Source organism: Mercenaria mercenaria, chromosome 14 (genome assembly GCF_021730395.1).
Source record: "Mercenaria mercenaria strain notata chromosome 14, MADL_Memer_1, whole genome shotgun sequence".
NCBI classification, from domain to species: domain Eukaryota; kingdom Metazoa; phylum Mollusca; class Bivalvia; order Venerida; family Veneridae; genus Mercenaria; species Mercenaria mercenaria.
This window is the reverse complement of record NC_069374.1, coordinates 1,318,930-1,344,993: the sequence shown is the minus strand read 5'-3', so window position 1 is coordinate 1,344,993 and position 26,064 is coordinate 1,318,930. Positions and strand designations below refer to the sequence as shown.

General features: G+C 33.8%; 1 protein-coding gene across 1 annotated transcript; it reads right to left on the bottom strand.

Annotated features, from left to right (window-relative positions):
- LOC123528319 (sialin-like) lies at nucleotides 1-25,421 on the bottom strand. The gene is made up of 10 exons (XM_045308054.2): nucleotides 25,199-25,421; nucleotides 10,766-10,982; nucleotides 10,278-10,523; nucleotides 7,507-7,594; nucleotides 6,884-6,979; nucleotides 5,836-5,972; nucleotides 2,097-2,246; nucleotides 1,818-1,950; nucleotides 865-1,106; nucleotides 1-660 (listed from the first exon to the last, which is right to left on the bottom strand). Exons 2-10 carry the CDS (start codon nucleotides 10,898-10,900, stop codon nucleotides 460-462), a joined length of 1,428 nt encoding a protein of 475 aa, XP_045163989.2. The 5' UTR covers nucleotides 10,901-10,982; nucleotides 25,199-25,421; the 3' UTR covers nucleotides 1-459.
- Nucleotides 25,422-26,064: the final 643 nt, after the last annotated feature.

Genomic DNA, 26,064 nt, shown 5'->3' with positions numbered 1-26,064 from the left:
TAACACCTGTCTTAAACTGTCTTTATTCCTTTAAAGTCCTAATGGAATATTTTCAGTCCAGTATAGTGTTGACATGTCAGGGAGTAGAGAATTGATTCTGACATACATTCCTTATCATATAAACAAATTATCCTTTTTATAGTTTGATAGTATATTCTACGTAAAGCACTTAGCTACCATATCACCAATAAGTATACCAGAATGCATAATACAAGTATCAACACCATTAATATAGTAATACCATTACAGCTGTTGTAATATTTCACTTGAATGCATCCGTTATACGTTACATACACATGTATATATTCATACGTTCTAAAATAGTCAGCTTTTGCAACAGTTGAAACAGCATAATGCATCAAAAGATTTGTACAGATTTTAAACTCGCGTCTGTTTCAAGAAAGTACTGGTCGTTCATTGACTTTCAGTCATATCATAGGATATTGTCCATACTGCAATCTACAAATGTGTTGTTTCCTCTTCAATATTTTTCACTTCAGACTTCGTCGTTTCATCCTGGATTTCAATCACGCGATTATCTGTCTCATCCCGAGCCCAAGACTGTAAGTCACCCGAAGCAAATATGGCATAAAATATTGCACCAAATGCGTAGACTGCGGCTGCAATATAGAATACTGTCTTCCACTGCTCTCGTGTTTTCTAAAATTAAAAAAGAGTTGACAGAAAAGCCCAAAAACAGCTGACACAGTTTTTTTTAACATTAAACAGTTCTATGAATTGCTAATGAAACGAGTCGTCTTACAATAAAGATGAGGGCACTATTAAGAACGGTGCTGATGTAAAACTGCGTTAATAATGTAATTACTGTGAATATATTTGAAAGATTCTAATTAAAATATTTACATCTACTGTTATAATTCCAATAGCAAGTGGTGCAAAGAAACCTCCGAGTGAACCGGTTGTGTTCGAAATTGCCAGAATTATCCCAGCGTATCTTGGTGCAATGTCCACTGGGTTTACTATAAAACCACTGCCGTACTGGCAACCGGACATAGCCACACCCAAAGTCAACATGGCAACTGCAATGCCTGGGTCGTCGGCAACATTTCCCATTATAACAATAAATATTGCTGGAATCATGTTTCCTGAAATAAAGGTAGCAATACTTATACACTTCGTTGAAATTATACTTTCAGATATTCAGCATTATAGGGTTGTTCTGCGGTAACATGAACAGCTTCCGAGGTGTTTTCGTGAAACTGTTTTACAATGATAAAACAAAATAAAACAGACAAAATATGCATTTTTTTGCCAGTCTGAAATACTTGTAAGTACAAAAAATATCTTTATGAAACCTGATGCATACACAGAATGCATTCAACGACCATATATATGTGTAGTGTACTTTACTTCTTGTTGTCAATTTACATGCCCGTTCGTTGCTCTGTCTTTCCTTCAGTCAAAATAGTTTGACCATGACCTTACGTTAGCGATACGACAAATTTTTACATAAGTTGTACATTGACTCAGGATAATTTTCCAATTTTATTGAATAGTAAAATAAATCGGCGATAAAACAAAACGCATTGTCATTTAAATTTAATTGTTTCGCTTCATCTAAAACTGTGAATGCTATAGCCATCATGAAGTGATAGAAAAAAGTAACAGACATTCTGCTTTTTTAATGGGAGGAATAATTTTCTAACGAGTAGTGCTTTAAGATTTGATGAATTAATAGTGTTATTATTCCAAGTCAGACATGAATATAAGAAAACAATGCAAATGCAGTAACAGTATAACCAATGCATGAATAGGAAACTTGATGCTTAAATGAAAAAAGTAGGTCTTTATTCTACCTATGCTGTTGAAAATTTTCCTTGCTGTAGTAGTTGAAATATAGCCTCGTTTTCGTAGACAGTCAGCAAGATGAGCCGAAATATTCGTAACTGCCCAGAATCCAAGGTACGGCAGAGAAGCAAGAAATCCCGCCTGAAACGATAGTACACAAAAAACTAAAGTTCAAGATGAACAAAATTATGCACTATAAGAACGAACAATTCGCCCTCGGTCGATATCGCTTTTATCAGGTCGATAAATCCACATATCGACCTCACAAGAAATAATGTAGGCTATACCTTTTTGATATCAAACTTTAAAACGTCTTCCATATAACTCGGGATGTTGGTCAAAAACGTGTATGCTCCCCACTCAGCACATGTATGAGTAACGATGATTGCCCACACAGGTAGTGATGTAAATATTTTTGACCATGGCGTACTGGAGGACTGAAATTATGTCAAAACAGCACACTGTTACTTTTTATTTTTTGTCCATTTCCGTCACAATAAGTTCAACTTGTTTTGATGATAATGATAATACAAGAAAATGTAAAATGTAACATTTGGTGAAATGGTATTAACTATGGTGCATTAACTCTTCTTTAACCTAGAAATAAATATTTGCAGAATTTTGAATATTACTAAATGCATTGAAAAGAGAACATTCATGTTACCGTTACCGGTACTTCATTGTGTTAACAGGAACAAAGTTTAAATGTATGTTAAAAGAACTAAATACTTGTCAACTATGGCAACAAAATATATAAGGATATGGTAACAAAACTAAGTAATCACCATTATGCTGTGTTGCAAATAGCTCACGAAGACCGTTAAGAGACATCTATAACAAATCTAACCCATGTGAAACTGAACTAAATCTACCTGTTTTGTTCGAGGATTTTCTATTTGCATAATATAATCTTTGCAGGTTAATTGCAGACAAACGTTTTGGTTTAGATATCAATTTTGACAGATTTCTAGATGACATGGCTATCTTCGTAAAGTTTTCAGTTATAAACAACCAAGTCCCAGAAGAATTTGAAATCTGCTATGGTTAAGTCACTGTTTAAAAAAAATATTGTATATCAAAATAAATAAAGGGATATATTGGTGAAGCGTCGGAGTTGTAAACGGTAGTACAACACTGGGAGGGGTGGGTAAGAGGGGTGGTTATATAGATGATTTTACACAACTTATTGGTTGCTACGCTGACCCGTGGATGTTTTGATTTTAACGCGCATGCGCGCTTTACGTGTGGCAAAAGAACACTCAACGATAAGAAAACCTACATAAAATTATCATTATATTACTAATTGTTTTGCCATTATAAAGATAATTTTAGTCAAGTAATTTATTATACAGTATATTTTGATTAAAGATATGTATGTTAATTAACCACACCTTACCTGAAACGACTGCTTTATTCTTATTTTCGTCAGAAAAGAACATGCAATTCCAGTCTATATTCCACACATCATACAAATATAAAACTTGTTCCTTACATTTAGAAATTTCATATTTTTCATTATATCAAAGAGCTATAAAATATACTTATTTGATTATATCTGTTTTTCCCACAACTTCATATAGTTGTAAAATATATATTTTTCTCCGCCTTAAATGACATCTACATACTTTGGGGTCGCGGCTCCATACCACTGAAATGCTGTTTAAAGTGATATGCCGGAAATCATTGCGTAACTATTATGCAATTGACATGATAAGACATTATGTCACCTGGGTAATCAAGACCGTAAGTTAATTTCGAGAGTGTCTCCTAATTAGAGCGGACCATAAAAGTTACTGAAGCAAATAAAATGGCTTTGATGCGATATACATTAATGCCTTCGGTCATCAATGCCATAAAGAACGCACTCAGATTAATACATCACGTGTTTTGTGAACCAAAAAATAAACATTTCACGTGATATCTAGTATTTCAAAATCTATATGAATATACATTGGAACTTTAATGGACATTTCCTTTTAAAAAGATGAATGTGTAGTTACAAAAAAAATTTAAATCCGTAAGATATTTATCAAATCAATGACTATAACTATACACACTGAAGGAAAGTACCTAATATAATTTTAAGATTATTATTATTGTTATTATTTTCTAAATACTGAATGAATTGATTACCGTTTGAGTATAATCGGATACAAACCAAAGGCTGAACTTTATTAACTGAACATTTTATTTTCAACTTCGACTTTTAATTATAATTCAAGTATCGTGTAAGCTAATTGCGACATGTGGTAAGTTATGGGAGACCACGTTAGAAAATAAAACAAAATCTTTTTTATTACTTCACAAATTCATGGAAAATATCATTTTATTTATTCATTTTTCTTAACCTTAATTTCTCGAGATCAAAATTGCCGAATGAATAGTCCATTAATCCATTTATTTTATAACACTTTGATTAATCCAAAATCATTAATAATAATGCTGTGGGTTTGCAAAGATCTACATATATTTTCCTTTGTCTTTCGGCGGATATTTACTGTAAAACAAATTCATTATTGATCGAATTGACCAGAATAGAATACATCTGTGCTGTCTCATCTACTGTGATACCTCTGTGTGGTATCACTCACCGCCGAATCTCTTTTCGGTACTTTTCGCTTCAATTTGGTTTTTACTTTTCTGCTGTTTCCGTGTTTTTTCCTCGTGGTATGATTTCATGGCGGCAGAAATATTTTCTCGCTACATTTCAATCCTTTTAAACCCTTTATGCCCCCACATGCTGTAAGTTATTGGGTATATCAGTTTATATACATGATTTGTATTGAGTATATGTACATTATATCGCTCTGCATTGCTCAGTATGCATATCTTGGTGTTTTTGAAATGGATTCGTTCTTAAATATATTCGAACCATGGGTGCATTTTGTATTGGTTAAATTATTACTAGTAGGTTTGCTATAATAATTGAATGCTGACATCTGCAGTTAAACATTGTTAAGGCTATATATAAAGTATAAATGGTTAAATGTAAGATTTAAGGTCAAATGTAACACGTATATACATGTATGGTCATTTGTTATAAAACAACTTATATGTCTATTTTCAGGTTTTTACTGTCTACTTGATACACCATCACGGTCTACGAGTAAATGGTTAAACTAGCTGTATGACTTGTTATTTTTTGTTTCAACGGTCTGACAGCATAATATCTCTAACGTAATTTATATTGTGCAGTCATGTCTTTTTGCCCTATGTAGAGTGCGCATGCGCGAAAATTGTTTCCCGTTGCTAAGCAAATAGGTCAGTGTAAAAAGGTCTATATGATCCAACTCTCAATCGCCACCAGCATGTTCCAATAAACGTTACCACTGCAAGCTGAATCCCTTACATACGTAATGCAAGCAGTATCACATGCACAAAATCATGCACTCAATATTGTAACAACAAAAAAACACCACTTTAGTCCCGAAGATACAGACCAGAAACCAAATACTATAACAAGATATTCCGAGCGGATTTTCATACCTCAGGCTATAAAGTCTATTTCACCAAGCTTTGTTTCGAGCACGTACAGGTGATAGGCAAGTAATTCGGAGGCAATTCTCTAAATGCCGCGGGTTACTAACATTGTGCTTCCAATATAAACGTACATCTTTAATACGTATAAGCATATGAGCCATGCCATGAGAAAATCAACATAGTGGCTTTACGACCAGCATGGATCCAGACCAGGCTGCGCATCCTCGCAGTCTGGTCAGTATCCATGCTGTTCGCTAACAGTTTCTCTAATTGCAATAGGCTTTGAAAGTGAACAGCATGAATTCTGATCAGACTGCGCGGATGCGCAGGCTGGTCTGGATTCATGCTGGTCGCAGAGCCACTATGTTGGTTTTCTTATGGCGCGGCTAATTTCACGGTAATATGTAGGCCCTATCCTGGAAGACCTGTATACTAGTACATTGTGTATTAGAAGATTTTTTATCCAACTCATTTCTATTGCTGTTTTGTAGTAATACAGTGATTACCTAAACGCTTCGTTCAAACGTGTTTGACACTATTTGATACCTTTTTACTTATATCTAACTCCGATTTAAGCGTGTCTACAATGTATTCTCTTTCGTTCTCAGAAATCCTGGGGTGTGACACTGGCGAGTCAGACACCACATACATCCAAGCTAGAAACCATACTATACCAAGACAACCTGAAAAAAAAGGTGTTTCAAACTTCAAAACTGTGTGAAGAGTATATTAAAAATCCTTTAAAATTTAATGCAATTTTCTGATGTCTTAAAATTGGCCAACATACAAATATACATACATACAGACAACAAAACATACTATTTTGCAGCTGTAGTTTTTATGAAATAAAGTTTTCGTATGTAAAATTATTGTAGCTTTTTAGACCCCAATGTAAAAAATACATATGTAGTAATATAAAATTTACCTGCATTTCTGAAAACTTTTCACCTGTAGGTTATTTACTCATGATTATTTACTCACAATTCAGATGTGGAATACTCCTACCTCGTATTGAGACAGGAAGGTATAAGGTGAAGCCATCAATGACAGACTTTGCAAAAGTGTTGAAAATGTGACGTATTTTTTATTACACTGTTCCAAATACAATGACTTACGAACTCAACTATTTCGTGATGTAATACATGATTCTGCTTTAGAGACTTATCAGACATTGAAAAGATGAATTTTCTGACGAAAGACAATGTGAGAAAGTTGGCAAAATATTTAGTTCAAGCATATTTGCATAGACGTAAATCTATTTATTTAAACATGTATAAATGATCTCGCAGGGTTTTAGTGTGTATATATATTATTACTATTATATTTCGATAGTGACTTATAGGCTTATAGGTCAGTGGGGCCGGATGATTCTTCTTTTGTTATTAATATGTTTTGCTACATTGTATATATCACATGTCATATTAAATTTTCTTCTTCATACGTTTTACAGCTGTAAAACAGGTCATATGCTCGTGTAGGAAATTTTCAAGCAATTCGTGAATAACAAAAGGCTTACACAGCTTATATATTTGTAAATTTTACTCATCATTATATCAGGATTGTAATGACATACCTTAGTATATAAAAGACTTACCTAATACATAGAATATACTAGGCCAGCCCCCATCGAAACCATCGACACATAAGACACCACAGAGGGGAAATGCTACCATTACGCCAACTTGAGTTCCTATTTTATTGAATAATATTTATAGGTTATTAGCTTTGTATCGGGAAATATGCACGAGTTCTTCAGCGGGAATATTGCGCGACTTTAGGAGCGCAATATTCTTCCGCTGAAGAACGAGTGCATATTTCCCGATGCAAAGATAATAACCTTTTTATTACATACGCATCTACACGTATAAATATTATGTAAATATCATAAATATGTTCAATAGCCCGAATAGGATTGACAATACTGAACTAAATAGAAAAAAAATAGTGCAACAACACACACTGAATTACGTCACACACCCGATATGAAATTCAGGCGTCAGTGTATGGAAAAATATTGACGTTTCCGGTACCAGTGTAACTTAACGGGGAATAGAAACGAGTATGTAATAAGAAATAATATAGATTTCTTTCAGGTATGAAGAACGTTATGGTCAAATAGTAGTTCGTTGTATAAAATATGTAAACAAAACTAAGTATTGCATATCTAAGTATTCTTCATACTAACATCAAAGATGAAAATCATTTATAATTTCTTACCAGCATAGACGAAACCAACGGATGTACTCCGTTGCAAAGGAGGAATCCAATAAGATAGCAACGTTTGCATACATGGAATGACCACACCCTTTAAACAGAGAATGGATAGATACTTTAACATGAAGCCCAGTGGGTCTAAAGAGGACCGTGACTTTTAGAACTTTCTATTACGCGATGTTTTAAAAGGTATTTAAAGGTTTTTCTATTTTGTTTCATTGTCACATCACCAAAAAGCAGTGAAGAGGAACCTGATTTGAACAGTAAATTATGCACAAGGATGTTACAGACTAATTTTGCTGAAGATCTATCATTTGGGCCATTTTATAAGTTTTAAGTTTCTTTTTCTTGTGTATAGAGACCAAGCGAAACCATTTGAATAATTACAAAAGCTGACCATACAAGTGTTAACAAGAGCATTTAATGCGTTGTTTTATTGTTAGCTCTGGTGGTCCTAAAAGGTGACCAAGCAGAACTATTTGTACAAATCTGGGAGAGTAATTCACATTGATGCTACAGACCAACTTTATTAACGATCCGTCAAGCGGTTCGTGAGAAAAAAAAAATCATTTGAAGATTTTTATATATTGAGCCCTGGTAGTCACTGAATGTGTCGAGCAAAATCATTCGAAAAAACTTTAAGAGAGAATCATATCAGGAAGCTATAGTCAACATTTCATGCAGCTCTATCATGTGAGCCATGTGAAAATTGTTTGATCTACTTTTACTTTAAGCTCTTGCAGCCCTTAAAAGTGGCTAGGCTGAAATATTTGAAAAAAAAAAAAAACAACTAAAAAAAACAACTAAATCATGACAGTATCATAACAGGATGCTTAAGACCATGTTGGTACATCAGAAGATCTTATTAAAAGTCTTTTGTTTCTTTTATAGCTCTGATGGCCGCTAAATGAGGTCAAGCGTAACCATTTGAAAAATAAAGAGAAGAATATGTAAGGATGCTGCAGACCACGTTTTATGTGATACACCAATTTGTCCATTAAAAGCAGTCGCGTAAAAGATTTCTAGCTCTGGCGGTCCTAAATGTGGTCAAGCAGAGCCATTCGTTGAACTTACACTAATGCTACAGACAAAATTTGTTATTGATCCATCACCTCGTTCACGAGAGGTTATGCTCTAACAGTCCAAAAAATGGACATATTATTTGAAAAAGCTCAAGGAAGGTTTATGTCTGGATGCTATAGACCAAGTATGATGTAATTCTTGCCATTAGTTTAAGACGTACATTACCATATAAAACAAGAGCTGTCCATAAGACAGCCAAGCTCGACTATTTGAAATATTGTCCCAGAAGCAGGAAAATATTACCAAAAAAGGTTAAATATCAAAAGAGTTTTAAGTTCAAAAGGGGACATAATTTGACTAAAATGCACTTCAGAGTTATGGGACTTACTGCTATCAACTAGTTTTATAACCCCGAAGGCACATGTGAAGTTTCAATTCAATATCTGCATTAGTTTTGGAGATAGTAACTTGCATGTAAAACTTTAACCAGAATTTTCCAAGTCCAAAAGGGGGCATAATATGCCCAAAATACATGTCAGAGGTCTGGGACTTGACCCAGTGAGGTTGGTAATTGATCTAGAAATAGAAAAAATAATTTTCAAATCTATATGCCTTTTAGTAATAGCTGTATGTACTTGCACGCGAAACTTTAACCAGGATTTTCCAAGTCCAAAAGCGGGAATAATTTGCTCATAATACATGTCAGAGTTATGGGACTTGACCCAGTGAGGTTGGTAATTGATCTAGAAAAAGAAAAAATAAGTTTCAAATCTATATGCCTGTTAGTAATAGCTGTTTGTACTTGCACGCACAACTTTAACCAGAATTTTCTAAGTCCAAAAGGGGGCATAATTGGGCCAAAATGAAGGTCAGAGTTATGGGACTTGGTGCTATCAACTAGTTTTATAACCCCGAAGACACATGTGAAGTTTCAATTCAATATCTGCATTAGCTTTGGAGATAGTAACCTGCATGTAAAACTTTAACCAGAATTTTCTAAGTCCAAAAGGGGACATAATTTGCTCAAAGTACATGTCAGAGTTATGGGACTTGACCCAGTGAGGTTGGTAATTGACCTAGAAAAAGAAAAAATAAGTTTCAAAGCTATATGTCTTTAATTGATGGCTGTATGTACTTGCATGCAAAAACTTAACCAAGGTGTGACGCCGACGCCAGGGTGAGTAGAATAGCTAGAGTATTCTTCGAGCTAATAACGTAAAACGTAATAGTCGAGCTAATAACGTAAAAGTTGTATTTAAAGCCCCGCTATACGGCTATTCAAATTCTTTTGTGTGCGTGCAACCGATGATGATAATAGGTAACAGTTAACGGCCACGCGCCACACTTTAGCACGCACAACTATAGGTATTTTATATAGAATTTTATATAAAACAGACTCTATTTTGTCACTGTTCATAGTCAGGATTTTCATGCTTTTTCAGCGACAATTAAGGTTAAAAGGTAGGACTGGAGCAGGTCTTTAACAAATTACTGTTATTCATGAATGTATTGGTCTCTATACACACCGTCAGTTTATATATTTAGTCAAAATTAATTCATCTGAGGAAGATTTTCTACGTTTAAAAGCTTCTTTAGTTTTTTCAAAGAGGACGTGCGTTGTCGAGATATGCCAAACCTATAAGTGGTCTTCTATGACTTTGAACTCTCCATTTGCATATATGCTATAAACATTTATACAAGTACTTGGGTGTATCATCAGCAGTAGCAGTAATAACTAAATGATACAATACCTGACATATTCCAGCAACGGCACGCATAACTATAAGCAGAGCAACATTTGTCCGTGCCGCTAATGGCGTGAGTAATGTTGCAACAGCGCATACAAACATGCTCCATCCGTACAAGTGTTTCCCGCCATACCTTCCCGCCAACCAACCGCCTGGCAATTGTGTTAGTACATACCCAAGAAAGAAGGAACCGAGTATAAATCCTTGAGTTTCTTTGTCCCAGTCAAATCTGTCATCTAGTTTTGATATCTGTTTCGTACATAATATTTGACACAAAATACAAAACAACACCAAAACACTTTTTCACATTTTAATTTGAAAAATATTAATTAATCTCATGCATACACTTTCATACTTACTTTGGTTTTATTTAGACCAATGATGTTACTTTGATGGGTTGTATATTACTATAACTATTAATAAAAACGGTATAATTTATTGGTTCAAAGTATTACTTAAATAAATGGATTTCTTTCCATCTTAGAACAAACCTCTGGTATATCACATTCCGATGTCAGATTTGATTGTGAAACATTCCAATCAGCAAAACTACATGATTTGCTTGTGTTGGGTGTCAAAGCAGTTTGTCCCTCAGGTCTTGTCATACACACGATTGCCACACTCATGTCTACGCGCAAAGCGTAAAGGTTAGGAACCCAAAGAAGCCCATTATGATTAGGGCAAAACGGCTTGAGCACCAGAACGACCCTTCAAAGTAAATTGTAAAATCCATTAAACAACCGCTTGAGAATGTTGTTATATTTCTCATAAAGAGTACACTTTAAAGATATTATGCGTTACAATGTATGTTTAAATGCATTGTCTAGTCTAAATTTTGTTTCCACAAAAGAAGTTAGTATGATCTATGTTATTCTGTTTAAAAGGAAGGAAGAAGTGCCATGAAGGAAACGACACCATTTTCAAAAATACCTTTGAAGAGGATAGACTTTTTGACATTTGAACTGTTTATGATCAATATATGCGGTATTGAAACTGTACATTGCCTCAGACTCCTCTGTATCTGGCTAGTCGAGTTTGCTCTTTTCTTCTCTCTTTTTTTTTTTAAATTTGATGAACGTACTATCAAAAGAATGTTCTAATGTTTGTAGTGAAAAAAAGCAATGATATGTCATGATGTAACGTCCACTATAGTGTCGTGTGGTTGGTATAAAAAGTCGCCGCGTATATTTCCTGTTACTGTTAGTGTGGAACGCCAAAACTACCTTTATGTGATAATTATGCCATTTCCAATACATTCTGTACAAGTCATAATTTGTTGTGTAGATAAAGCAGTTTGTTAAGTACATTTGCTAGTTTGTCCTGCACATATTTTAGTTTGTGCTGTACAATTAATAGTTAATCAAGTGCATTTTCCAATATATTCGGTACAAATAATATTTTGTTATGTAGATAAAGATGTTTGTTATGTATTTAGAATAGTTTATCCTGTTCATATCTTAGGCTGTGCTGTGCATTCACTAGTTTGTGCTGTACAATTAATAGTTCGTCATGTGCATTCTCCAATATATTCGGTACAAATCATAATTTGTTATGTAGATACAAGTGTACCAGACAAACTCGTAATGATGTACATAGCAAACTGCTTTATCTACACAACAAATTATGATTTGTACCGAATATAAATATTATATATGGGATATTAATTGTACAGCACAAACCCAGTGGGCACAACAACGTTGAAACAACGTCAGACTTCAACGTTGAAACAACGTTGAAATATAGTTGGATTTGAAAGGTGAAATGACGTTGAAATTTCAACGTTGAAACAACGTCAGGATTTCAACCATATTTCAACGTTGAAATATGGTTGAAATCCTGACGGTTGGTGGTTGAAATATGGTTGAAATCCCGACGGTTTTTCAAATTTGAAATATGACGTATCTTAAAAGACATTTTTGTGATGCATTATAATGATGTCTTTAGACAAGAAAAAATAAGGCATTAATGTCTGTTTAAAATGTGAATTCCAACCATAATCCAGCGAATATAAAAGAACTGGTGTTTTAGGCATTGTTTTTTATTTATCTAGCACTTGTAATCAGCATGTATATTTTCTGATCTTTATTTCATAGATCTGTGATCTTCTTTTATCTAAATAACATAGTAAGTCCATTAATAGCTTAGTTCTCAAAATCGTCATCACGGCAAAACAACTGGTATCACCTGAAATGTATTAAAGGATTTGAGTGTTTTACAATTATCATTTAAAATGTTCATGTAAATTAAATAAAAATGCAAAAACAGTGATGATGAATAAAGTGCTGATAAAACAATTAATGGATGCGTTTAAAATATTATCAACATTTTCTGATTAAGCTATATCCCCTCCAAGTTTTTAAGTATGAGTCGATTTTAAAGAAAAATGCAGATTAAAAAAACTAATGATATTAAAGTACATACACGTCAGTCTTTTAAATATAATATTATTGATGAATATAATTACTAAGTTATAATAATGTTTAAAGTATTGTACTCACTTCCTCTGCACCATTCTTTTATACATGATGTATAAACAGCTTAAACCTCTATCAGACTAACTGAATTAATGTGTAACCTAATACCAGGATACAGGCGTGACTAATAGATAACATGTGTAGAGAGAGATGGACCTTTGGTTACCATGGTTACAACCGTGTTATAAATTTTTCCAACAAATCCCAGTATAATCATCCCGAATATTTTAAAATGTATGAATATTATTATTAAAAGTAATTAAACCATTTCGAAGAGAGCTAGACAACACCCAAATTACAATAACAATGAGGAACATTTTTCGGGAAGTGCAAAAATATCATCTACAGGTTTTAGTCCATTTTCATGAATTTTGGAACACTAATAAATACATTGTATTTTGAAAATACAATAAAATTTTTTTTACCTGTTCTATAATGAAATTATCAAACTTTTGAACCAACATGTCTATCTAATTTCATATTTTTCACCAACAGTTTAGATACATGTTCATTATTTCGTGGAAAATTGAGGTAGATTTCTTATACTACATAGGTATTTGTAGATGCTATTTGAATTATGTTTTGTTTCAAACTAAAAGAATCGGCAAGACAATGCATATATATATAGTTTATATCTCTGACATCGGTCAGATATCAACAATTTTTCAACGTTGAAACAACGTCGTAATTTCGACCATATTTCGACGTTGAAAGATCAACCTTATTTCAACGTTGAAACAACGTTGATTTTCGACAACATCTCTTCGTTGAGAGTTCGACGTTGAATCAACGTTGGATCAACGTTGTCTTATGACCTGACCATATTTCAACCATATTTCAACGTTGAAATGACGTTGTGTGCCCGTTGGGAAACTAGTGAATGCACACTCACTGCTGCACAACCTAAGATATGTACTGGACAAACTAGCAAATGTTCAAAACAAACTGCTTTATCTACATAACAAATTATTATTTGTACCGAATATATTAGTAATGGCACATGGCGATCTAATAATTATCACACAAAGGCAGTTAATGCGTTCCATTTGTTAGAATAATTGAACTATTTTCTTGTTGGGATCGATATGCCGTGTAATTAGCTTTTCTTGCTTCTTGTATGACGCTGGTTGCGCCTGTTATGTTTAATTCTTCCAGGCTTCCTATTTCGACACAGACAGGCCTTGTCAAAAATCTAGCCAGATTATATACTAATTCAGTCTGTAGTCGTTGAGTTGGTTTATTATTTACTACAACATATATAACTTTTGATATTAGTCAATCGCATATAATATGTCGTGTAGAGGATAAAGATATTGTGATAACAAAGGAATGTATGATCGTACAAACTTTGACTTTAAAGTACTGATCAACAATTAAGGATAGGTACTTATATAATACACAGACACGCAGTGTTTTGATGTCACGTAAGATAGGATTGTTTTTCTGGGTATTATACATGTATGGAATTTGCAAAGTCATGTGCAATTGAACAAAATGCGCTTCGACTAACATTTGATGTAGACATCTGCTTGATTTATACATGAATACCCGCGATTTATAAGTTATAATGGTTTCTAAATATGTAGTTAGTCTTACAATAACTCAAAAGCAAGTATAATCGTAACGTTTATTGTGATAATAAAAATGAACATTAAAGTGAAATTATGCACATCTTTCAAGTAAAAATCCAACTCAAATAGATGTGTGTGTGTGTGTGTGTGTGTGTGTGTGCGTGTGCGTGTGCGTGTGTGTGTGTGTGTGTGTAAAGGGTGAAGGAAATTATAGATTTTAACCCAATATAGCAAAGTCTTCCCGTTACCAGCACGAAAAAATAACTTTCAAAATATGACTCTTCTTATTTTAAGAAAAGTCAAAATGCAGGAGTCGCTTCCCAGTAAACACCTGACGTCGTACCGACGTTGGTTAGACGTTGGATTTTGGTCGCAACGTCGGCGACCTGAATCCAACGTCTAACCAACGTCATAACCACGACGTCTAATAGACGTCAGACTTAGACGTCTAGGAGACGTTGGAATTAGGTTGGTTAGAAAGTCTGTGTAAATGTTTTCATTTATGAAATTAACTGGTGTAATTTTGCTAGTATAGTTTAAAGACAGTTATGCCTGAATATGCGCTTATAAATAATAGGTCATTCGCACATCAAACATTATCATTAATTATGTTACAAAATCGCATGAGATTGTCTATTTTCGGAAACGGATTTCTTTTTTACCAATTTAAAACTGTTCAGGAAAAAATTGCATTCTGTACACATGTATAAATTATTCTAAATTCACCTAAGGATCTTCTTCTACACATGTTGTTTATTAGTCATGCGTTTGCGAGATAAGCCTGCATCGGTTTACACAAGTCTTCCGGTAATTTGATATTTTGTGGGATAAGATAGAGCAAGTTTATAAATACTTTATACAAAGGAATCCGCAACGTGAGTAGCAGAATTTTGAAAATTGTACTTAGTTTAATAGTTATTCTTTTTAGTGTGATGCATTATGTTTATTACATGTACTTTAAAAATCAATTGCGTTTAACATAAAACTTCATTACATTTTATGAGGTTATAGAGATTTCTTTTAGAATTTAAAATAAAACATGTTTGTTTTGCACGTAGCAATTATGTTCTTTAGTAATAGCTCTAGCATACTTGTATAAGTTTTCAAATTTTATGAAATGATGAAACTGTCAAATTTTATACATTTCAGCTGGGAATTTTAGCGGAGTTGAAGAATCATGCAGACATGACTAAACTTGAAAGTTTCTATTACTGGATTACCTTTTTTGAATTTATGATATTAGACTTATGTCGCTATCATGTGAAATAAAGATAATAAAATACATGTGTTGATAACTTGTTTGATTGCAAATTCTGTTGAAAATTTGGTCAGATTTTGGTTGGAAAGTGGTTAGAGTTTGGTTGGAAAATGGTCAGATTGCGACGTCTAGCCAACGTCGGAATCCGACGTCTAAACGGTTTGCAAATCCAACCAAAATCCAACGTTAATCCGACGTCGGGGCCCGACGTCTATACGACGTCTAACCGACGTCAAATGCCTACTGGGTTCCTTTCAACTTCAGAAATCTCTACCGATAGGTAAGGGAGATCACTGCGTAGAAGGTTGAAGAAAAGAACCATCATTTTATTGGTCCAATTTCTTTATTTTAAAGCATCAACTTCAAATACTTTTGTGGCATTATCGGTAATTTGACACATTTAAAAGCACAGCAACCGAAAATTGCTTTTATAAAACATTCATCAAAAACACACTAGGTGCAGTAAGACGCTCATAATGTCACTTTAAACTAACTTGTTTTGTTTCATATTATATAGGTATTATGTTGTACTCATTTGTGTATAATACTATTTAGTAGGCTAGGTTTAAAACATTCTTCATAATATGTTATGTAAGTAAAAGTATCAATTGATTATATATTAAAGTACCCGCTGAAATTCGAGAACGAATTTCAAAAAATGGTAGGGACAATAATTTTCAGTACGACAGTTAATGTTAAACATATTGATAATTAACTTTGAAAGGACTTCTTGTAGAAATTTTGGAGATTTATTTTATTTGAGAAAGAAGAATTTATCTTATACGGTTATTGTAAAGGACTTAAAAACTATACAAAATGTTTGAGTAATTAACTAATCCGTAACAAATGCTTTCACTATTTAAAACTGCACTTTATTTTTTTCTAAACCATAAAATAACCATGTTGTGGTATTTACTCATACTTGTCAAGTACATTTATCTTGGGACAGATATCCCATTAGATAACGAGTTCATGAGAAACTCAAGCAGTGTACTTTTTTGAATTTTATGCAGGGGTTGGCATATATACTGAACAACAACAACAACAACAAAAAAAAAACAACTATCCAGATGTATAACTGGTATATTTTGAAATAAAAATACGATTTTTCAAATTTGAATTGTTTCTTCTTACCAAAATTACACTTGTAGATCTTCACGTGATGAATTTTTAAAAATCAATCGTGAAGTCTGTAGTCCCACAATAGCCGTTTGAAAGGCTATATCTTCTGCGCGTCAGTTGCTTTGTAACATCCCAATTGGGGCGTTCGCGCTAAACTTGATTCAGTCGTTCGGTGCAACCAACAATATTTTTAACGTGGCTCGCTACTTTCCTCACGAATTTTGGCACCATCACAGATTGTAATGATTTTTGGCATAACTGAACGGTAATGCATCCCCTTTCAAATGATGCATTTTTAAAATAAAAGTCTGATATAGTTTTGACGTCGAAGCGCCCCCTAGCGGCAACAGTAAATTTGCGTCGATCTTTTTAGCATTGACCGCTAATGATTTTGACAATTTTTATCCAGTTTCACCGGTAAAACGTTCATTGCACTCTACAGACATTCTTTTTTATCACTGAATTTATTTTTCAATGAATTTTAATAAATTAAAACGATTATTCGGTGCAGCCGACCACAAAAACCTTTTCTGACGTCCGAAAATTTTGCCTCGTCCGTAAGATAAATAGCGAAAAAAGCATGTTTTTAAACGGTATATATGTTTCATATTTCCACATTTTGTGCAACATTTAAGAACAAAATGATTCATGGAAAAAAAATATGGGGGTCATCGCGTAAGATTTTTCGCTATTCCGTTATCGAACAAAACGTACCGTTGTAAATTAACGCCGAGAATCAAACGTTTAAACTGGACCAGTTGATTTACGTTGTTTATGTAGGGATAATACACGTTTTTTGTGTATTAACGTCTGCAGAAGCCCGCGGGATTGTTTGTGACCGAGACCGAAGGTCGAGGTCACAAACATATCCCAAGGGCTTCTGCAGGCGTTAATACACAAAACAAACGTGTATTGTCGCTATTCTTGCATAAAAAAAACATTACACGACGACTAAATGCATTGTTTTCATATGTGATGACTTGACGATTCCGGTACATTTTTTATTTACCATTCTTGTTGTTCTTGGAAACGGTAAACATGTTTTAAATATCCATAACCGGGGCACACATAACAACAACACCACTAAAAGCGTGATTTGAAGGTTTTTGAGCATCTTATTTTTATTTTTAGTTATTACAAACGTTACATTACACATAATTTTGCATATAACTAAAAAATTTGATAAACAGGAACACAATTATTTTAAGAATAACAACTTTACATTCGAATTATTTTGAGTACGAACAAACAGAGTACGGATGAGTACAAAGCTAGTGACTAGCTTTCGAGGTTTATTATATGAATTCTGCGAACAATCAGGTAAAAACAAACCGACTGATACTAACAAAAATCATTAATATAATACCTAAAATCGGGCAATAGCACAAGTTACACGCGATACTTATTTATTCACAGTTATTTACAATAACTGAACAGACGCTTTGTAAAGGGAGTAAACTCTAAGAGAAGCTAGTGCGTACATTAATGGGGGCAGTACGTTTGGGGTTGGAAACTGATACAGTTAAACATACTATGGATTACATTGTATCTATAATGCTACAAGAAGAGGTTATTATGGAAGAAACAAGATGCAGATACCAAATATCAGTCTGCGCAGAAATACATACATACGTCCCTGGCAAAGCATTTCAAAAATAAAAATCATGTATACCCTTACCAAAATACCAGGCTTCCGGCGAACGTTGCGGCAAATTTGCCGCAAACGTTTTGGTGAATTTGCCGCAAACTTTCTTTTGGCAAACTTTTACCATGCAAATGAGTTTGCGGTAAATTTGCCGCAAACAATTTATGCAAATGAAGTTTGCAGCAAATTTGCGACAAACCTAGTTTGCATGGTAAAAGTTTGCCGCAAATTCGCCAAAACCATTCTGGCGAACTTCTCGCAATGTTCTGGCGAGCTTTTGGCAAACTATTTATGCAAATTAGTTTGCGGCGACTTTGCAGCAAACAATTATGCAAATTTGTTTGCGGCAAATTTGCTGCAAACTTTTGGCGCTAAAGTAACAGACTTTTTGTTTTTGAGGAACAAAGGATATATTTTAAAGAAAAGTAAGAAAGGTCTATTAAATTAGCAAAATATCATCTGTTAATAATGATTTATCTTTTCTAAATAATTATAAAGAAAAAATACAAATGCACGAGATTAGTATAATAAAGTATGTCGTTAGTAAATATATTTTATGCTTACATTGGTTTGGAACTCTTTAAATATTTAAGGAACCGTTGTGAAAGCTGATAACTGATTTGCAAAAATTTCCTCTGTGTGCAAATGTCTTAATAAATTTGCAGATTTACTAAATTATTTATTGCAATCTATTGTATCTTATGGTCTTCAGGTGACACATGTCTGAAATAAACAAAGGCTAACCGTATAAAAATCATTCTATTTTTGCATGCGTAATAATGTGAAAACTAACCTTAAATCGCAACATTTATCCACGGAATTAAACACAGTATACTTCGGTTATTTATCCATCTTTTTGTGGAAGTTTTTGTTTAGTAAAGAAACATAAATAATTCATGTTGTTTGGCAGTTTGAAAATGGAGCCAAACTCTATGCAGCCAATAAAAACAAAGAAGTCATGTGATATTGTTCTGGCAATCCCCTGGCGAACAGATAATTAAAAGATCATATGGCGAATGTTTTGGAGAAGAAAATATAGATAAAAGATTCTGGTGACGTTTTGGTGAACAAAATCATGTGATAAAGTTTCTGGCGATGTTATGGCAAACTCTTAATTCAGTAAAGTCTGTGGTGAGTTTGCAGCAAAGTCACCGAAACGTTTGCCGAAAGATCGCCGCTACCGGCGAACTCCTGCAAACATTTATTACTCTGTTCTGGTGAACTAAGATGTTTGCGGCAAATTTGCCGCAAAATTTTCATTTTGGTAAGGGTTAACAGCACGTGAGTTGCCTTGTTTGCACACGATTTTTCTCCCGTTTATACATGGGCGGATCCAGTGAAAAAAGTAGTTTTTATGCAAGAATGTTGAATCATTTATTGATATCCATTTATTTTAAATGTAAACAAGCAGCTTTAGTAAAACATAAATGATACTCACTAATTGTGTTTTATTGCATTTTTTTTCCCACAAAAACTGAGAACAGAACAGAGCATTTTATTTAGGATTTAAACTTTCGTTTCTTATCCATTAACATAATAATTAACACAAATACTAGGTATTTTAATATATAGTAAATGATAATAAAGGATGATGATAGATATACAATATATTAAACTGCATCTAGACTTTTATACGGAAATTCTCACTTACTACATTTGTATATTTCTTAAACAATATTCACGCATATTAACGCTTTTTCAATATATGTTCACACATTGTAAAAAGTTATTCTCTTATTAAGAAATTTAAACATACTAGGTATTCTTATATAATATTGCGGTAAAAGAGTCTTTCTTATATCTTTATACTTATAATCATATAATACAGTATCCTATTGACTCGCCCGGGCCTCTTCAAACTACTTAACAACATTTTTGCTGCTTTCTCGGGAGCAGACACTAACTGTCGAAAAAAAACTTTTAGGCCTTCACAACCCGACCTGCCATGAATGGTTTTTAAGTGTTCAATACAAATACCTGCGCCTGACATTATTTTTAACTTTTGTTCTTGTCATAATGTTTTTTTTTCTTCAAAATTTTCCACCGTTTTCAATGGGGCATTTAAAGCGTATACATCAGTGTCTGTGCTGTGTGCATTGTATTCAGCACCTAAAATATCTTTAACAAGATTTACGTGTTCGTATCCCGTGCCTTACATTTTTATGTCGGGATATTCTTTTTGAAATTAAGTAAGTGTATCCCCAAATCCTTCGACAGTTGGAAGTTCTATTCCGTAGATTTTACAAGAATCCATAAGGATTTTTAAATCAAATACTGTGAAATCATTAATTTTCGTGGGGGACTAACTTTTCGTGGATTTCGTTGTTGAGTCAACCCACGAAATTTAATCCCAAAGAACAAATATAATTTCCATTCATTTTATGTTCAAAAGTTGAAATCCACGAATTCATTTTCCCACGAAATTGCCGTTTTGACCAAAACCACGAAATTTCATGCCCACGAAATTAAATGATTTTACAGTAATACATTGTGTGCAACTAAAATTGATTTTCCGAATGATTTTTTAAAACCCTGAAAGTTTATTAAAGCTAATATGGTATCCGTTGATAATACACATTCAGAGTTATGGAACATATTTTTTCCGCGGATTTTAATATTTGTAATATTTCTAACTGCCTTTGATATGAGACCATTTGACGGATAGTTGTAAGTAAAAGTCATCCCGGATCTGGTGTCATAGAGGCTCGCTGAATCATATTTGCACCGTCTACTGAAAACACTATTATACAGTTACTGACCTATGCTGAGGTCAATATGTGTTTTACGGCCCTGTAAAAGTTATATATACAGGTCTGTAAAAACACATTTTGACCGAAAGTAGTTGTTTGGTTCTTGGCGGCGAACTTTGGAAGACTTTGGAAATAACAGTTCAAATATAAACGTTTTTTAAAAAAGTGTAACCGGGCCGACCAGGGTTAGGAATCAAGAAGATTGCCACGGTTTATTTACATTTATTCGATTGTATCGACGAACATCTCAAAGCATGAAAGCCTGTATGGTACAGAAAAACATACATAAGACTAAATACAAACATTATATTCTATTAATATTAGTGATTCTTTAACAAAATAAAAGAAGATATAAACAATTCTTATTACTTTACCATAATGCCATGTATGCTTGAGTTCATCAAACATTGCTCCTAGTTTTTTTGTTTTTTTTTGTTTTTTTTTAAATATGACATTCAATAAAGGGAGGTAACAATTAAAATAAAATTTAACATTCGTTTTTAATGTGCGATAGAAAAAAATACTTTAACAAAGCGTAAAAAATATATAAGTATATATGACAACTAGAAATGTGTCCATGGGACACAGATGCCCCCACTACATGACATTAAAATGACAATTTTTTCCCAGATCAGGGGCCACAACTCCTACAATACTGAATGAATCCGGATGCGAAACCCCAGGTGCACAACTGCACATGCTGACCAACATTCCTGTAAACATTGGTGACTCTAGGTCAAATACTGTTGGAGCTACGCACGACACAACATTAAAATGACCCATTTTTAACTAAGTCAGTGGCTATAACTCCTACACGACTGAGTGAATCCGGACGCGAAACCCCAGGTGCACAACTGCATATGCTGACCAACATTCCTGTAAACTTTGGTGACTCTAGGTCAAATACTTTTGGAGCTATGCGCGACACAACATTAAAATGACCAATATTTTACTAAGTCAGGGGCCATAACTCCTACATGACTGGATGAATCCGGACGCGAAACCCCAGGTGCACAACTACACATGCTGACCAACATGCCTGTAAAGTTTTGTGACTCTATGTCATATACTTTTGGAGCTAGGCGCGACACAACACTAAAATGACCAATTTTTACAAAGTCAGGGGCCATAACTTCTACATGACTGAATGAATCCGGACGCGAAACCCCAGGTGCACAACTACACATGCTGACCAACATTCCTGTAAAGTTTTGTGACTCTACGTCAAATACTTTTGGAGCTATGCGCGACACAACATTATCGGAAGGACGGACGGACGGACGGAAGGACGCACGGACGGACGGACGGACAAGGGCAAATCTATATGCCCCCCCCCCCCCAAAGTAGGGTCATAAAAATAGAGAATATAATAGTTTGAAGAATATACAAAAACCTTAGGTATTTTTACAAAATACTCAATATATATAAATTCGTGGGTAATTCCTGCATTAGTCAAGTGCAAAATGCCACAATCTTGATGTTAGTTTTCCGGTACGTAATAACGAAATGACTAACTTACAGATTTATCACAAATCTTTAGACATGGATTATCACTGGACAACTATATTGGACAGAATCAGCAGACGGTCAACTCTACCATACGTATCTCGTTGATACATACTAAATCAAGTCGACTCTACTTCGAGTAGGATTGTTGAATTTCCATGAAACTGACGATTTTCTTGGTTCAAAAGCAGCGGTTTCGAGATGTTTTCTGTCTCAGTTTCACTCACTTCCGTTGTGGCAACGGCGCTGGTTTGATAAGAAACGCCTTCCAAGTTTTTACGGAACACTTGCTGTATTTTTTGTCATCTTTTAACTCCAGTCTGCGCCGTTTGAAATCACTCGCTTTTTGTCAAGATTACCGAATCGGACGGCAGTAACTTTTCCCAGCGTTAATTTGTGTTCCTCATTCGCCTATATTGTGAGGAAACATAATGCAAATGCAAATCTATCGACAATAAATGAGCCGCACCTTGAGAAAACCAACACAGTGCGTTTGCGACCAGCATGGCTCCAAACCAGTCTGGTCAGGATCCACGATGTTCGCTAACGGTTTCTGTAATTGCAATAGGCTTTGAAAGCGAACAAAATGGATCCTGACCAGTCCGCTCAGTCTGGTCTTGACCCATGCTGCTGGTCGCAAACGCACTATGTTGGTTTTGTCATGGCGCGGCTCAAATATTGACTTGATTTGACTTGAATTTACTTGATTCTTGTGGATGACGACCTTTCTTGATATTACATAATTTATGAATATCATATGAAGTCTTACTGTGGTCGTTATACAAAACAGAGTCGCTACAATTATATGATAGACACCTTGTTCGTTATGTTTTCATTTTCTGTAGGTCGGTGTCAAATCAAATACATTCTAACTTCCAAATTTCACCTACAGTCAAACCTGTGTTAAAGATTCCATCCGAACAAAGACAACCATGTGAATACAAACCAACAGAGATAAAACAGTGCAATTTTCCTTTAATTTAAAAGAAGCAACATCTGCGAATAACGACTACGGAACTATAATGTCAACAAAGCCTTTTCAGCTTCTTCCGGAAAGTGGTCTTTGTTTACAGGTTTGTCTGTATTTGCAAAATGAAAAAGACGAAACGGAATGTTAGTGGTGTCGGTCGTATGCCAGGGATCTGTATTACTGTTTATATAGAGGATATTACACGAGTGTCTTTTCATATTGAATTTATTAAACGAGTTGAATAAAATGGAAAATACGAGGCTCAATTTTATCCAACGATGGAAAGTCACAAATGTAATATTCTTTTTATCACATGTTAGCCTTTCTTGTCAAAACATCAAAAAAATCGACTTGCTTTTACTATATAAACAAGACAATTTGACCGACGTCGCCTAAACTGTAAATGACGTTGACGTCAAAGCTTTATTACACTAGTGTATTATCATTTTTATTTAATGGCTTTATTACACTCCCGCGACGTCAAACATGTGATAAACATATTTATATATGAAATAAGGATATGAGACAACTTAAGTAATCATAATATCTCAATTTAAGTGATCATGTACGTACCTTGCATATATTATAAATATTTCCTTCATTCTATTACGGAAGCCAAAACTGATAATAATGGGTTTACTCGTAATGAAATATTTGATTTATTAATTGTCTATTTTCGGACAAGTTATATCGATTAAAACCTTAAGAAAAAACTTAAGTGTATTTTTTCCTGTATTTCGATTGACTTCAGAAATAAGTTGGCCGAGACATTTATGCGCTGACTGCAATATTTAAAAAAAAAACGGTCTGATGACGTAACACCGAGTTTAAATCTAATGACAAATTTAATTTGAAACAAGTGTAGCGAAAAATCTTACGCGATGACCCCCATACTTTTTTCCATGAATCATTTTGTTTATAAATGTTGCACAAAATGTGGAAATATGAAAAAAATTCACCGTTTAAAAACATGCTTTTTTCGCTATTTTATCTTACGGACGAGGCAAAATTTTCGGACGTCAGAAAAGGTTTTTGTGGTCGGCTGCACCGAATAATCGTTTTAATTTATTAAAATTCATTGAAAAATGAATTCAGTGATAAAAAAGAATGTCTGTAGAGTGCAATGAACGTTTTACCGGTGAAATCGGATAAACATTGTCAAAATCATTAGCGTTCAACGCTAAAAAGACGTAGATTTACTGTTGCCGTTGCTTCGACGTCAAAACTATATCAGACTTTTATTTTAAAAATGCATCCTTTGAAAGGGGATGCATTATCGTTCAGTTATGCCAAAAATCATCACAATCTGTGATGGTGCCAAAATTCGTGAGGAAAGTTGCGAGCTATGTTAAAACGTTTTTTTCTGTTTTTTCCGGTTTGTCAATTAGCAATATTTCCAATAACAATAAAATTTCACAAAGAACGTTGTTAATAACAGCCGCACGTGAATTTTGTGCAAAACGGCTATTGTGGGACTACTGACTTCACGGTCTATTGATTTCTTAATGTGATATGAAAAACACAAATGATTTATAAATTAAAAGTTTTTTAATAAAAAATACCCCAGTTATAAAACTGGATAGTTTCTTTTGCTGTTTAGTATATGTGAGGAAGAAATTGAAATTTACCTGCAAGCTCTCCTATGCTTTTCTTAACTGTGTTATCCATATTCATTGTTTGTATTTTTCAGAAAAGTAGGAAATGTACACGACTTCTCACTTAACCTAAAGAAAATACAAATAAATGATGCAGAGTCTTTAATCTTAAACAAACGGAAATATACGAACTCGGATTAAAATATTATCAGCGCTAAACAGTACAAATGCTAATTTTACTGCAACTTTGGTATAATTTAAATTACTATTTTACAAAAAAAAAAAAAAAAAAATAGATAATATAAATAAATAAATAAATAAATAAATAAATAAAAACACTAACATATTCAGTTCTACTTTAACTTAGGTAAAATATAAATCACTGTTGAATATATTCAGATTTAACGTACATTTTTCACTTACTTTAATGATAATAAACGACTCATTTAAACGAAACAAACCACTGTTCTTATTTATAGGATATTAAATAGTGTCTTGTTCAACTTTGAGCCCTGATTATTCACATTCCAGGAATAAGATGATTAGAGTGCTATATATAGTATGTTGTCAATTGTCTACGTCATTTTCCTGTATTCATATTTTAAACAAACGAACTGAAAGAATTTCAAAGATGAAAAAATATAACGTAATATTTGGTTGGAAACAGTATTTGGTATTTACAACGAATTTTAAAGTATCGGGCAGAATGCCGCCAAGGCTTTCCGGAAATGACGGAATGTGGCATCAGCTGAGTCGAAATCCTTCTTGATCAGAATGTCCTTAGATTACTTAACCTATCTGGCTAACTGTAAGTTTGCATCATGCAATAAATGATTTTTTTTCTGAGTTTCCTATTATAGGGCATGGAGTGACACCTCGGGTCTTTCTTCATTATTCGA

Bases quoted from the DNA above. Each gene is read 5' to 3' on its own strand.
- LOC123528319 (XM_045308054.2), bottom strand. From the start codon at position 10,900: ATGAGTGTGGCAATCGTGTGTATGACAAGACCTGAGGGACAAACTGCT. The intron at 6,980-7,506 runs GTAAGAAATTAT...TCAATAAAATAG, and splicing joins CGTTGGTTTCGTCTATGCTG to GAACTCAAGTTGGCGTAATG. The intron at 1,951-2,096 runs GTATAGCCTACA...CTATCGTTTCAG, and splicing joins TAAAGTTTGATATCAAAAAG to GCGGGATTTCTTGCTTCTCT.